Source organism: Schistocerca cancellata, chromosome 2 (genome assembly GCF_023864275.1).
Source record: "Schistocerca cancellata isolate TAMUIC-IGC-003103 chromosome 2, iqSchCanc2.1, whole genome shotgun sequence".
NCBI lineage: Eukaryota > Metazoa > Arthropoda > Insecta > Orthoptera > Acrididae > Schistocerca > Schistocerca cancellata.
Window position 1 is genome coordinate 833,821,046 of NC_064627.1, and position 16,026 is coordinate 833,837,071.

Below are 16,026 nucleotides of genomic sequence, written 5' to 3' on the forward strand. Positions count from 1 at the left end.
TGGATAGTATTGAGACAGCGTGAGATGGACAGCAATGCTGATGCATAAATGAGACATCCATAGTCGAGTTTCGAATGGACAAGGAACTGATACAAACAGAGGAGGGGGCTCTGATCTGCTCCTCAGTCTGCTGAGGACACGCAGGACATTGAGGGACCACTTACAGTAGGCAGTCAGGTAAGACACGTGAGAGGACCAAGAAAGTTTCCTATCCAGAATGAGCTCCAGGAATTTCATAGTTTCAACAGGCCTAAGATGTAAAGACGGTGGAAGAAACCAATTGCACCGTCAGAAACTCATACAAACGGTTTTGTCAGTGGAAAAATGAAAGCCACTGTCAATGCTCCATGAGTAAAGATGATTGAGACAGTGCTGAAGATGCTGCTGAAGGAGACAAGTCCGTGGAGAACTGCAATAGATCGCAAAATCATAAATGAAAAGGGAGCCAGAGATGCCCGGTGGCAGACAGGCCATTATAGGGTTATTGGTGATAGCAAAGAGGACAACATTCAGGACGGAACCCTGAGGCATGCCTTTTTCCTGTACATAGGTGTCCGATGAGGCAGAACTCACAAGTATCTTGAAAACTCGGTCTTTCAAAAATTCCTGAAGGAATGGGGCATGCGGCCATGGACGCCCCTTGTGTAGAGTGTACAGAGGACACCAGTCCTCCAATAGGTGTTTTGGGTTTTCTCCAAATCGAAAAACACAGCCACAGTCTGGTATCTCTGCAGAAAACCATTCATGACACTGATGGCAAAGTGACAAGATAGTCAACTGCAGAATAGTGTGCTCGAAATCCACACTGTGCATTGGTTAGTAAATTGCAAGACTCAAGCCACCATACCAGCTGGGCATGAATCATACAGTCCATCACCTTGCAAACAAAGCTGGTGAGAGAAATGGGGTGATAACTAGAAGGAAGGTGTTTATCCTTACCGGACTTAGTTATGGGTATGACACTGGCTTCACTCAAGCGTCTGGGAATGTGCCCTCTGCCCAGATGCAATTGTGTGTATGAAGGAGAAAGTGCTTGCCCACAAGAGAAAGATTCTGCAACATCTGAATATGAACATCATCTGGCCCTGGAGCAGAAGACTGGAATGAAGTGAGAGCATGATCTAGCTCCATCATAGTAAAGGCAGCATTGTAGCACTCGTGATTCTGAGAAGAGAAGGGTATCACCTGAGCCGCATCCGCTCATTTCCCCAATAGAGGAAGGCATGGTGACAGTGGGTTGAGCTTGAAATCTCTGCAAAATAGTGGTTCAAGGTGCTGGAGGTAGCAACAGGGTCCACTATGACATCATCTGCTACTGTCAGGCCGAAAATTGGGGAATGGACCTTGGCCCCAGAGAGCCATTGGATGTTGGCCCACGTGATGAAAGAGGATTCAAATGGCTCTGAGCACTATGGGACTTAACATCTGAGATCATCAGTTCCCTAGAACTTAGAAATACTTAAACCTAACTAGCCTAAGGACATCACATACATCCATGCCGGAGGCAGGATTCGAACCTGCGACCGTAGCGGCCACGCAGTTCCAGACTGAAGCACCTAGAATTGCTTGGCTACACTGGCCAGCTATGAAAGAGGGAGTAGAACTGTTAAAAGAACTAGTAAAGGAAATACAGATAGCTTTTTTCCTATCCTGAAGAATGTGATGACAATGTGCGTGCAACTGTTTATAACGAATGCAGTTTGCCATCGTAGGATGACAGCTAAAAATGAGGAGAGCACGTCTCTGCGTGTGAATTGCATCACAGCATGCCTCAGTCCACCAAAGGACCAGGACATGGTACGGTAAAGAGGAATGGAAAGGAATGGAATGGAATGGAATGGAATGTTCTGCAGTGGTAACGATAACATTTGTAAGATATTATACCTGATCATAACAAATGAACGAAAGTTGTTTGTTGAAGGTCGCCACGGAGGAGTAAAGCCTCCAGTCGGCCTTAGAAAGCTGCCATTTGGGTAGCACACAGGACATGGTCACTCCAGTACATGTCAGAGAGAACAGACAGCTCAAGACAATGGACAAGCTGGGCAGTGCAGAAGGAGAGGTCCAAATGGGAACAAGTGTGCATGGAATCTGAGAGGAATGTAAGTGCTCCTGTGTTCAGACAGATGAGGTTAAATTGATTGAGGAGTTCAGCCAAGACGGCACCTCGAAACAGCAGAAAGGGGTGAGGGAGTTGTCCAATAAACAGTAGGAAGTCTGCCCTGGAGACAATGAATGACGGAGTGATGTAAATGGTACAAAGGGAAAAGGTCAAGTGAGGAAGGAAAAGCGGACTTCAACATCTTGAAGCCGGGTAGTCAGGGAGATGAGTTGCTTATGATCATCATCCTGGATGAGCAGCATGACTCCCACATGAGATGGAAAGCTGTCCTTGGGGGGAAGGTCAAAGTGGACTGCCAAAAAATGCGAGTGCTAAAAGCAGTCATGAGGACAGAATTTTGTTTCTTGGAGGCAGAGAACAAGCAGATGCTGTGATTCCAAGAGCAGCCATAATTTGGTGGACCGAAGGATGCAAACGTTCCATTGGAGGAGAGTCATGACGTGGAAAAGGGAGGAGGGAAAAAATGAAGGGATGTTACCTCGGTGGCTGATGAGTGCCAGCCTTCGAAGACTCACTGCTACAGGGCTCAGAGGCTGGAGGATCCTGCTCCATGAGCTATACAGAGGCGTTAGCATTCTCTTTCTGTCCGTCTGTGGACACCAGGGCAGAAAAATGGTTGGGCGTGTGCACTGGTGACACGGAGGTCTGATGGGCGAAGATATCACGTGGTGACATTGTCAAAGGGGATCTTTGAGTTGGTGAGGAAGACCATTTGCCTTTGGTTGATTTTTGGAGCCTTTCCGGATGGATGAGGAAGACTCAGATGTTTGTTGGCTGGAGGGACTTAAGAAGTCATCACAAGAGTATTCCTTCTGCCCTTTCCCGCTTGCCAGTTGTGTGGCAGATGACTTTGCCCCGCAAGGTAAAAGTTTGGTGCCTTGTTGCACAGTTGGAGGAGGAGACTGCGATGGATGCTACCATGACACTGGGTGATTTTACAGCCACGGTGCTGAATTTGAGGTCACATGTCTGCATGGCCATGTCCTTCAAGGAATGAGATGTAGCAAGAACAGTACTGTAAGGGCCAGATGGTAGAACACAGGGTTTCCGACCAGCCAACAACTTGTGAGCGACCGGGTAAGGCAGTTTTTCCTTCACCCACAATCACCCTCATGAGCATCCCTACCATAGGTTGCACATTTGGCCAGGTGTCAACAGGACATTCAAGTGTAGTTGTAACAATGACACTGGCAACAGTGCATCGGGTTTGGAATGTATGGTTGGACTGTGATAACTTCATAGTGTGCTTTAATTTTTGATGGAAGCACCACTGTATCGAAAGCGAGAAAAAGAGTGTGGGTGGGCACTAAGAATGCATCTACTTTTTGATCACCTGATGCACTGCAATGATACCCTGATCAGAGAGGTATGTTTGGACTTCTGCCTGAGTCAGACCTCCAAGCAGTTTACTGTAAATAACACCAAGCAAAGAATTCAGCATTCGATGGGCCTCGACATGAACAGTTTAGGCATAGAAAAGCAAAGCTGCAAGCAGTTTTTGTGCTTGATAATCAGAAGTAGTCTCCAAAAGCACAGTGCCACTGTGTAAATGAGAGCAGGATTTCACAGAGCTGACAATTGCATCAATAGCTATGATAAATGGATTTACCAAAGCAAAGGACTGACAGTCTTCAGTAAGTGAAACCATGAGGAACCGTGGGGCAGCTGGGAGGGTTGTTGAATCTGTGGCCTCATTCCATTTATGTTTAGTGGACATTGACTGCAAAGAAGGTGATTGGCTCATTGTGAGAAAATCCCCCATGATTGCCAGTGTCTCCAAGTGGCACTCCTTCCAAATTGGTGGGGCCCCTCAGAGGGGGTGCACCTGTCTTAGGTGACTGTTCACACCTCAGGTCACACCTCCCGAACCCTTGACAGAGGGACCAATTGGCAATTTGGGAAGGTAGCAGCTCAGGCAACCACCCCTCCCTGGGCCTGTCCTGTACCAGGGGGTTTGTACAAACCCTACCTGTTGAGCCCGGGCTGGGAATTGTGTGTTGCCCAGTCACCTGTTATGCATCAGATGCATGGGCAGACTTCAGAAGCATACAGGGGGGAAGAGGAAAATAACAAACCTCAAGCACCGAAGCAGAGGAAGGATAGGAGAAGAAGAATGAAGGAAGAAAAAAGGAACAAAAAACAATGGAAAGACTGTTCTGATGCAGGTCATATTTCCAAAAATCATTCCAGACATGTCCCCCAAGGAAGGGGAGAAAGAATAGCAAGAGGGCAGATCTACAGCACAGAAGGGAAAAGATGCCGCAAAGGCTGGGCCCTTTGTTAGCCAAGCACGAACACGCCAAAGAGCAGCAAGCCCTCTTGGGGGCCAGCAGTGGTGTAAGGATACTTGTGTCTCAGTACTGAGAGCTCTAGCAACTGAACAGTTATTAAAAGTGACTGCTTGTTCTTCTAGGTTCCTGAAAATTCTTGGATTCTGTTAACCCAGAAGAAATTCCAGTACCTGTGAAAATAGAACAGTTTATTGCTTCTTGAAAAGCAGTGCTAGGAACATCATTTTGGATTAGGACATGAAATATATCCTCCCCATTTCCTGTTTGATGTGTTTCACAGCTAACAGGCTGGTTAAAAGGATATATCATATATGTTCTCTGCTGTTCCCATGATAAGGGAAAAGCAGTGGATCACAAAACATATTATTTTCATCTACCAAAAACTATTGGTATCCTCAGTGGGAAGTGCAATATCCTAATTCCCCTACCAGACCTGTTAGTTATAATGAAGAATTAGCAGTACCAGTGACTCCTGAGAATGTAGTGGTGATTAAAGATAAATACAGTGAGGAACACACAGGAGACCAAGTAGGAATCTCCTTAGAAAAACAAGACCATGCTATTGGCAGAAAAACAGTCTATGAGGAATTAATTTTTGTCTGGGTACAAGAATTAAGATAATTAACATAACAGAAGATGAGAAAAGGAAGAGGGGATGCACTCATTTATATCAAAGATGTTTAGACCTCAGATCAGAAAGAGTCAAAGCAAACATAAAAAGATACTAGTTAACGATGAAGAATTTAAAAAAGCTGGTGTGTGCAGTACAAATTAAGAAAGGTAACAATACTAAAAATATGAGGACAAATCAGAAACTCTTTGCTACTATGGTTTTTTTAGTCAAATTATGAGTGTAAATGTGAAATAAACATATCCATTTACAGTGATGGTCCTTACTTGGACCAGACCAGCCTTATGTGACAGCAATTGTGCAGCACGGCACTGCTGTCAGCTGTTGAAGGTGGTGATTGTGCTTTGCAAGGCAACAGCTGAATAGGAACAAAGAGTGATTCATTTTCTATGGAGCATGAGAAGAGCACCCATCAAAATCTGCAGGGAAATGCTGCCTACATATGAGGAAAAGTGTCTCATTTTTAGAATGTGGGATGGTGGTATACTGAGTTCGCAAAAGGCCGCGAAGTTTTGCACGACAATGAGCATACAGGGAGGCTGCACATTTATCGCTGGGAGAGTCTGGACCATCCACTGTGCAGTCCACATCTTGCCTCTAGTGATTTCTATGTTTTTTATCAGCTGAAGAAGTTACTGGCAGGACAGCGATTCATGTACTATCAAGATGTGAATCCAAGACAGCTGTCTAATGGCAGTTCCACAATCAGCTGGACTAATTCTACCACAGGGGCATCTCAAGTTTAGTGCTAAGGTGGGACAAATTCCTGAACCTGTGTGAGGACTATGTGCAAAAATAGTGTAAGGTATACAGAAGAGTGCGTATATTTGTAACTATCTGTATGTACCTTATTTCAGCTAATAAAAAATAGGGGCAAAGGTTTTCTGATTCACCCTCATATATGTTCATGCTGCAGATTTATGTAACAGTTACTACAGTTTGTTTTGTGAATAAGGCTCTCATATTGCAGACAAGATGGAATACCTGTTATAGAGATAAATATACAATGTATGAGGTCTGTTCAAAAAATTCTGGAACATTCGTAATTTCATGCCAATGGTGTGTTGGAGTGAAATGTGGTTGGCACCCCTGCGCACGCCTGTGTTTAATGTGTAAACACTGGAAGATTCAATGTTGTATGTCCATTAGTTATTGCTCAGTGCTGTATTGAGTAGAATGTCATGTCACACAGTTTGCGAATTTTGAGACAGCACAGTTTGAGAAGTAATGCGTTTGCACTCAATTTTTCTTGAAACTCAAGAAAACCAGTACAGAGGCACATCAAAGCCAACAGTGATGAGTGTTTAAGCCATGCTCAGTGTTACAAATAGTTCAAATGTTTAAAAATAACTGGATGGAAATTAAAGAAGACCCTTATTCAGAATGCCCTTCGACGTCTTCTGACGATGCTCACATTAGGAATGCCAATGAAATTGTGCATGCCAATGAAAGACTGACTGTCCAAGAGATTGCAGCGGAATGTAAAATTCCAGCTGGATCATGTCATGAAATCCTGACAGCATCTCGGAATGCACTGTGTCATCGCTAAGTTCGTCCCATGGCTCACGAGTCAAGACCAGAAAGACCTTAGCCTCACAATGTGTGAAGAGCTTTTGAAACATGCAAATGAGAATGAGATGTGATGTGATGATACGTGGGCCTACAGTTATGATGTTGAGACCGAGGTTCAGTCTTCATAAAGGGTCGGGAAATGTTCTCCAAAACCAAAAAAAGCTCATCAGGTCAGGTCATATGTCAAAGCCATGCTGGGGGACAAACTGTCAATCAATGGTTGTATTGGGATGTGTTGTGATGCCTGTGAGAAAACGTGAGGAGGAAATGGCCTAAAATATGGCAGACAATTGGCTCTTGCATCACAATAACGCACCTGCACATTCATCCCTGTTGTTATGTGACTATTGCACTAAAAATGGAATCACTGGGCTGCCTCATTCTCCACACTCTTCAGACCTGGCACATGTGGACTTTTTTATTTCCAAAGTTGACAACCCCATTGAAAGGGAGAAGATTTGCAATGATAACCAGAAAAATAAAATTCACAAATGGTGCTTTGCGCAATCCACCAGGAAGCGTACCAAGATTGCTTCCGGAAGTGAAAACTGTGTTGGGAGCAGTGTATCAATCGTGGAGGAGAGTATTGCAAAGGAGACCATTCACGATATGTAAAAGGTAATCGCAGAAAAAATTTGTGGGCAAAGATCTGTAATTTTTTGAAGGGACCTCATGCATGTGACACTCTGTCTCTAACAACTTTGAGTGCAGTGTGACATGGCATACTTCCACTACATAAAATATACTTAGTTGAGGTTGGAAACAGATATGACTCTGTTTTCAGCATTAAAAATAAATTCAGAACATTCAGTTGATGGACACTACCAGTTAAGAACAAGGTGCAAGGTAACACTGTACATATTTCCAGTGAGAGTCTGTTGCAACTGTTCCAGATTTGGAGACCCAGGCCAACAGTACAGGGGAAAACTGTGGCAAGATATGTTTGTAGCAATTCCACTCCACAGCATTTTGAATTCTGGACATAATACACTGCACAAATTTTGTCCTATCTCACAACGCAACAAACAAAACACAATATCAGGAATATGAATTATGAATGACAGTTACAGATACACAATTTTCTGATATGGTGGATTACCACAATTAAAGATGCAACAGGAAAGATTGAGGGCGTGTCATATGTTGAACTAGCCAACTGATAAAATACTTATGGTATAAACTCCCAAGTTGACAAGACCGCAAGCCCAAGATAACAGGCCAAAAATACCAGACCAGAATGAGTTTCCACAACTGTCAGTTCATAACCGAAAAAGAGCGTACTCTAGGTATGGGAAAAGGTGTAATCAAACATCAAACAATGGAAAATCCAGGATGGAATGTAACAGTATTGTGAAAAGGAAAGTTGCCACTCACCATATAACGAAGATGCTGAGTTGCAGACAGGCACAACAAAAAGACTGCCACAAATATAGCTTTTAGCCAGTAAGGCCTTCATCAAAATTAAGACAACAAACACAACCATACACACTCACGCAAATGCAACTCTCCCCACACATGTCTGCAGTCTCAGGCAACTGAGGCCACACTGTGAGCAACAGCACCAGTGCATGATGGGATGGTGACTGGATGGGGGTAAGGAGTAGGCTGGGGCGGGGATGGGAGCGATAGTAGTGTATCCCCCAACCCTCCCCACTGCCCTCCATCTAACCTCCCGACTGCACACAGCTGCCTTACCCTCTTTCACCCCAACCCTGTGCACTCCCCAAGGGCACGTAACTGTCCACCACCCCTACCCTACTATCACTCCCCTCCCCTCCCCACCCCAGCCTATTCCTTACCCCAACCCAATTGCCTCTCCCATCATGCACTGCTCGCAGTGCGGCCTCAATTGCCTGAGACTGCAGTCGTGTGTGTGAGTTGTGTTTGCATGAATGTGTGTGTGTGTTTGTCACCTAATTTTGACAAAGGCCTTACTGGCCGAAAGCTACATTTGTGACAGTCTTTGTCCTGTGATAGCAACCACCGAGTTTCACAAGCAAAATGTTGACAGATTGATTCAGGACGGTCGTCATATCACTCAGAGAGAAACTGCAAGCGCAATTGGCATTTCACAAGAACATGTGGGTCACATTATTGCTTTGCTTGGCTATCAGAAGATCCGTGCATGATGGGTACTGCAGATGCTGACTTCTGAAATGAAAGTGCCCAGACTTGAAATTTGCCAGGAACTCCTCTTGCGTTACGAGAATGCACTGCAGGACATTCCACCAAGTATTTGACCGAAATGTTAGGCTGTATGTATGCTATATGCCCAAACAATGCAAAATGCTTTTATTTGGGATTACTGTTAATTAATGCATGTGTATTGACAGCCTTCCATGAATTAAGAACTTATCGTTATGTTCGCTAAGAATTAAATCTTTTTGAAAACAATGCGCACTGGGACTCTTCACTCACTGACGCATTGAATGTTGCTCGGCCACAGCAAATACACATGTTTCTTGACAATGTGCTTCCCATCCAATCCAAAATATCTTTGGGAAAAGAACAAACACTAAATCGGTGAAGACATTCTACACTGTATGTGTTGTGCTCCAAATCACAATTCAGACATATATTTAACACCAAACATTTACAGTGAGGCACCTGTTCTGGATGAGGACATTGTTTGGCAATGGCTAACAAAGTGCAGAAACAGCAGTGCCGAATCAATCTCCAAATGACTTTTTCGATCTTCATTTGCAATGAGAAACACAATTCAATGTCGATGAATTGTGCACATTCCTTTTAAGGATTTTTCCAAAATTTGTTCTATAACAACACATAGGGCATGACAGAATTATGAAAGCAATTGCATGCCAAAGTGGCAGATTGAATTTCCTAGATGTGACTGCAGGCACAAGCAAACTTTTCTCATTCCACTTATTTCAGTACCATACAATCTTGAAAAAATATTACATTGGTAGTTGTGTCATCTGGAATTGCTGCATCTCTTTTGGATGGTAGCCAAAAAGTACATTCACCATTGAAACTGCTGTTGAATATAGAGAGCACTGAGATAGTAACTTGCAATATCAACAAAAATGCTGGTATTGGTAAAGAACTCGAATCATGTCAACTCATTATATGGTGGGATGAATGTGCTAAGGCACACAAAAAGGCACTGGAAGTGCTTCACTGTACACTCAAAGATTTGAGAGCAAATTAACAGCTCTTCAATGGCATACACATTTTATTGTCTGGTGATTTCGACAAACTCTACCATGTTTAGAACTCACTGGTGAACGTACTACACATCTCAAATCATCAGTTTTATGGTGACATGGATAGAAATTGACTTTGAAGGTCAATATGCATGTACAACTACAACATGATCCATCTACTGAAAGCTTCACAAAACAATTGTTGGATACTGGGAATAGGAATACAGCAATTGATGAATCCACACAATGTACCACATTGCTAACAAACTTCTGTAAAATTATTGCAGCCACAGATAAATTGATTCACAAAGTTTTCCCAAATATCACAAAGAATTACAAAAATCATACGTGGCTCAGTGCGCCTATTATATAGCAGCCAAAAATTACGGTGTCAATGCCATCAATTTCACAATTTAAAATGAAATACCGGGTTATGCAATAACGTATCAATCGAAAGACAGTATAATGAATCAAGATGAAGTTATCAATTATCCAGTGGAATTCAAGTTTTAACATTGAAAACTGCTGTGCTATCATTCTTCTCTAAACATAAATTCATCATGACTTCACCGTCGTACCAGGCTTTCAGTGAAAAATATGGTGAACAGAGTCATTGAAGCTACAGTTTTAAATAGAAAATTTACAGAATAAGATGCACTGTTGCCTTGCATCCCAACACTACTGCGATTCAAATTCAAAAATTGGCAGTTTCTGGTGTGATTTGCATTTGCAATCATGATCAACAAAGTACAGGGGCAACTGTTCCAGGTGTGTGGACTAAATCTGGCAAATCCACAATTCTCACATGGACAGCTGTATGTGGCCTGATAACACATTTGAAAATCTTCTGATTTATTCATGTTCACACGAGAAGAAAAGCAAAAAAATTGTACATCCAAAAGGACTACAGTAAACAGAATTTACACACACTTTTTCTTTGAGTGATATTGCAACACATGCCTGGTATTTGCTAGCAGAATATAAAGCACTGTGTATGTATCTAGGTGCAATGAGAACACCATCTAATGAGCTATTACTTGAAGCACTGCACCCTCCACTGCACATCAAAATTAATGGATAATACTAGAGAATTACTAAAGAATACTATGAACGATGAACAAAATGGCACCCCGTCTAGTGCTGATTATGCAGAGATTCAAACTCTTACAAATAAGACATTAACAAAAATATCATGTTATGAGTATGAGTTGAACCAATCATTGGCACCACCCAAAGGTGTCGATGTTACACAACAATGTAACAACATGCGACCATGGCAATGGAAAGTTTACACCACCTGACAGAGGCAGCTCCTGACAGAATAATATTTACAGGTGGAACAAAAAATACAGGGCCATTATAATTAAACTTTCGCCAATTGAGAGGGCTCCTTAAAAATGAGTGATTGTAGGTCAATGAAACTTCATGGAAACATTTGTAAGAACACAAGGAAAAAAAGTGTTAGAAACACATTTTAATTTCCACTTGAGGGGGTACCACATATAAGTTCCAGGTTAAAAAATGGCTCACTGTGATGACCATCTGCATCCACGACAACCTGGAACCACACTAGAGATTGCTCTACTGAGGCCCAAAACATCTCAGGTGGGATGCTGGCTATCTCCCTCACTATGCTCATCTTCAACCTCAAACATGCGTTGGTGTCCCACTCATAAACACTGTCCTTCACATAAACCCACAGTCAGAAATCACAAGGTTTCAGATCTGCTGATCTTGGTGGCCTCACAGTTTGGAATGATTGGCCAATGATTTGGTTTTCGGCAAATGTGTTAAGGAGTATTCAATTAACCTCATGAGCAATGTGCATCGATACTCATTAAGAGCAGCACCACTATTTCTGTTGTTTTGATAAAACAGCTTTACAAGTAAATCCCCACTCACCTTATTCAGACCTACGTTGACTCTCTGCAACTGTAATGCACGCTTATGCCTGTGTTTCACCCTACGTCACCATACCAGTATCGATGCCTAAAGGCAAGCCATCACACTAAAATTATTAACAATGCAAACCCTGCAGGACATAGACTGATCATCATTCTCATAAAGCTGGGTACTCATATGGTAAATGGTTTTCAACCTCCACTGGGTCAAGTAGCAGAAGATTAATTTTAACCATCCTGTGCTATGGACAATACCTTTGCAGACACAGACTCCACCACAGGAGATGCAGGAGGATTTAAAGTGCTCAAAGAAAGATCAAATGTGACCCCAGCATTTACAGCAATCTTGTTGGTGCTGAAACACGCTTCTCAAAATGTTGATCTGAAAACAATTAAACAGTTGGACTCTTCAACAACATTGCATTTATTGAAATACCACAGCAAACAATGCCATAACAACTTCCTGACATAAAAATAAACAATTCCATAACAACTACCTGATGTACAAATAAACCATTCAGTAAATGGTATACATGTAAGAGAGGAACAATGAAGTTATTTTTATGTGGGTAGACGGGCGTTGTGGTCTTCATGGGAAAGAAATGGCTAATAAGTTAGTGAAAGAAGCAATTACCATGGACAGTGAGAAACATGATAGATCTCATACTCAGATTTCACAATCCCGACCAAGAAATCATTACGAAACGAATGGGATAGTGACTAGAAAAGATCTAGTACTACCAGAGAACACAGCCATACTGAAGGACAACCATATTCACCAGAATTTCACTGGTATACTAAACGAACCATACCACCAAGATTTTATGTAACAGCGGCATGCCTAAAATTCAGATATCGGCACTTTAAGCAAAATCTTCAATGTCCCAAGGTCATGAGTAGGTGAGTTGGAGAGGAAGATTACATTTTCATGGCCGAGATTAGGGATGATCCATACTTCCTTGAAATTTAACATGTTTTCATTATTATTTGAGTGTATAGCTGTGATTTAATAGGAACAAAGTGGTTTTTCATACAAGCAACAGTGTGTTCTCGGTATACTGTCGATTAAATGAACACTGCATGGAAGCTAAAAAGGAGGGAAGGAACATTAAGAGTTTAATGTAACATTGACAACAAGGTCATTGGAGACGCAGCGCGAGCTCGAATTGGGGCAGGAAATTGGCTGTGCCCTTTTCAAAGGAACTGTCTCCACATTGCCTTAAGTGATTTACAGAACTTATGGGATTTCAACCATCATCCACAACCACTGTACTAACTAGCTCAAACCTGGACATTGAGCTGCAGGGAGTAAAATGATCAAGAATAATTTAAGACCTTTTAAAAATTCTGATCAACTATCAAGAAGAAAAAATAAATCACCTTTAACTAATATCCCCCAAACAGTTCTAAAAAATGGTCATATAATTTGTGTGTGTAAATACAGTAATTAACATATACAGCATGTTATATCCCAGCATAAGCACATCCTGAATTTCACTTAACAGCTATATGTTACCTGTAAAGCAATCAAAATAAAATCTTAAGGCACTGATACTTACCCCACCTTCATGCCTGTAGCTTAATATTGGAAAACGCCCACCATCACGGAAACTGGCTGCTATAGCAATAGTTTCATCATCAATGGTTTTTGGCACTACAACTGCACTAGGATACGTTGGGCAAATCTGCAAATAAATGAATCTTCCTCAGTAATCTGTATAACAAGAGGCTCTTATAAATAATGTGCGTGCATGTGTGCATGAGGGAGTGGAGGGGGGGAGTGGGAGGGGGGGGAGGGGGAGGGAGGAGGGGGAGTGGGAGGGGAGGGAGGGGGGGAGGGAGGGCCAAGGGGGGAGAGAGAATTGGCTTTGTATGCTTGTTAGCCCTCTAACTACACACTTCAGTGATCTATCTATTTGTGAGTGATAACCTATCCTTCCATAAACATCACAACTGTTAATATGTAGATTTCCTTACTTCTGATATTGCCAATGATCCAAGGATTTTGCACTTTTAGAAGCTCACAAAGATGTTATTTCAAATGCAAATTTCCCTTAGAAGGTACACACAAAAATTTGAAACATTATGCCTTACTCATTTGCCTACTAATCATTTATTACAATCACTACATATTTTTCATTTTTTGTATGGGTATTATTATACTGTGGTTTTCTCCCTAGACAATGATAGAAACTGTTAGAAGAGAAACAATAATTATTTGGAGAATATTACTGAAAATGCGTTCTGCTCCTGCTTTTCTAATAGTATTAGATATACAACTTGCACCACGTGCAGAAAGTGCCATTCATGCTTTTTTCTCCTTAGTTCTTTGCTTGAAATACTGAATGTCATTTTTTGTATTCATTTGCTAACATGAGTCAAAAACTGTAACACAATCAACACCATAAAATTTAAGTTTTTCTAAATCTCGCTACATATAAATTTAAATACCCTCTCACAGCCATCTCTATGTGCAGGCTAATCTCAGGAATTACTGTAGGGATTTTGATCTTGTTTTGACTAGTAGGTACACTAATTCACAAAGAAGGTTTTTGTATATAATTTATAAATATTATGGACACTTTGCCTGAATTTTTTATGAAGTAAACTTAAGTTGTGAAAACAATGCCACTGCCACCTAGGGAGCAAATGCCATAGCCCTAGCAGCAATGGCTTGACAGAGCAGAAAGTATATTCTAACTCGCAGTTGGTGAGGTGCTCCAGCAGTGAATCGTTTGGTTCAAAGACGGAACGTTATAAGAATGAATCCCGGAGGGGTCACTTTTTCTCTTCACCATGTCATTTAAGCTAGCATTCACCTCTCAATGATGTGGTAATCTCCACATCATCCTATGATGTGAAACTTACAATTTAAATAATCAAATATTTTTAACCAATAGTTTCCCTGCAATCATTTGACAACAATTGCATAGCAAAAAAAAAAAAAAAAAAACATATGAATCCAAGATATGCAGAGCTTTATTGTTTTATGCTTCAAGAAAATCATGTCACAAGAGGTGTGCTGTAACACGAGCTGCACATTTAGCTCTTGTGTATTTTTTCTTATTTTCTCTGTTATTTGTGCCACCTCAACCAGCCTCAGATTCATATTTAAAACGACTCACTTACACATACACTCATGATTCATACACAGTATTTACATTGGTTGTAAACATATTACTTACGTCACAATGTGCTCTCACTATTGCCATGAGATGTCACTCCAAATGCCAGTTCAATATGGAGTACATAACAATAACACCTCCACACCATTTTTCTTCCATACACTGGTTACATTGGCTAAGTAATTAAAAGTGATTACATTCCATTACTTAACACTGTTCTCTGAATTTTATTCAGAACTCTATGCAGCAGTCCACACACAAAATACACTGCACTACGCTAGCTGCGTGTAGCCAGGCCAGGTCACTAGTAATATCTACATACAGGGCTGAATTTACATTCCTCATTCCCCTTCCTGGTATGTACTAGCAATGTAGGTAATTTAACACTATTCCACCTTTCCCTTATCTTACAGTCATGTATGTTGAGCAAGAAAAATTCTTGTTGCTTTTCAATACTTACAGGACTAAGGCAAGAATTTTGCAATCTTGTTAACCTCAACTCTGAGGTGAAATGAGGGGCAATGGTATGATTATACTCAATGTAATGGAAGTGGGAGTATGAAAGTCTCACTGGCCTAGTTTTCACAAATATTTCTGACTTATTTCTTCTTCTACAGCATGGCTTCGAAACAAAATTAATTGCAAAAATAGCACAAAATAAAATATCAGACAAACTAAAGTTTCATCAATAAAGCAAATGAAAACATATTGCATTATGAAAGAAAAACGAACATTAAATCAGGAATCTAATAATCTTATGGGATCAAAGTGGAGAAAGATTGACAGATAAAAGAAGATCATTATGAGAACAGATTGTCAAGTAATCTACAGATAGAAATAGATTTGTGATGCACAAAGCAACTGTCTCTCTCAGATCTTCAATGAACTTACATTAAAATCTTTGTTTATATAACTGATGCGCCATTCTTCAGACAATGTTGTAACAAGTTTTGAAAATTCAGTTTCTGGTCGGAATGCTGTCCAACCATCTTCCAGTATAGGATACATTGGACGGTAGAAAAATGGATAATGAAGTGTTGGTTCCTCTGAAACATAGACGTGATTAAACTAAGAGAAGAATAAATTTGAAAGCACCCCTCGAACAAAGTTCCAAATATACACAGTAGACAATACAGTTTTCAAACATTAAGCAAAAATATCTTTGAAAATCTTCACAAAACTGTCACTGAGTGTCAGTCATATTCTTTATCTATCTAGCT

The 16,026-nt window shown here is 41.2% G+C and overlaps 1 protein-coding gene across 2 annotated transcripts in view; it reads right to left on the minus strand.

Moving 5' to 3' along the window:
- The window catches only part of LOC126162736 (myotubularin-related protein 9), a 104,946-nt gene that overhangs the window by 61,592 nt on the left and 27,328 nt on the right, over positions 1-16,026 (minus strand). For both annotated transcript variants that reach the window (XM_049919401.1, XM_049919400.1), the window contains exons 4-5: positions 15,698-15,852; positions 13,241-13,366 (exon numbers count right to left, since the gene is read on the minus strand). In XM_049919401.1, coding sequence (XP_049775358.1) covers positions 13,241-13,366; positions 15,698-15,852 — 281 coding nt within the window. The remainder of the gene's footprint in view (positions 1-13,240; positions 13,367-15,697; positions 15,853-16,026) is intronic.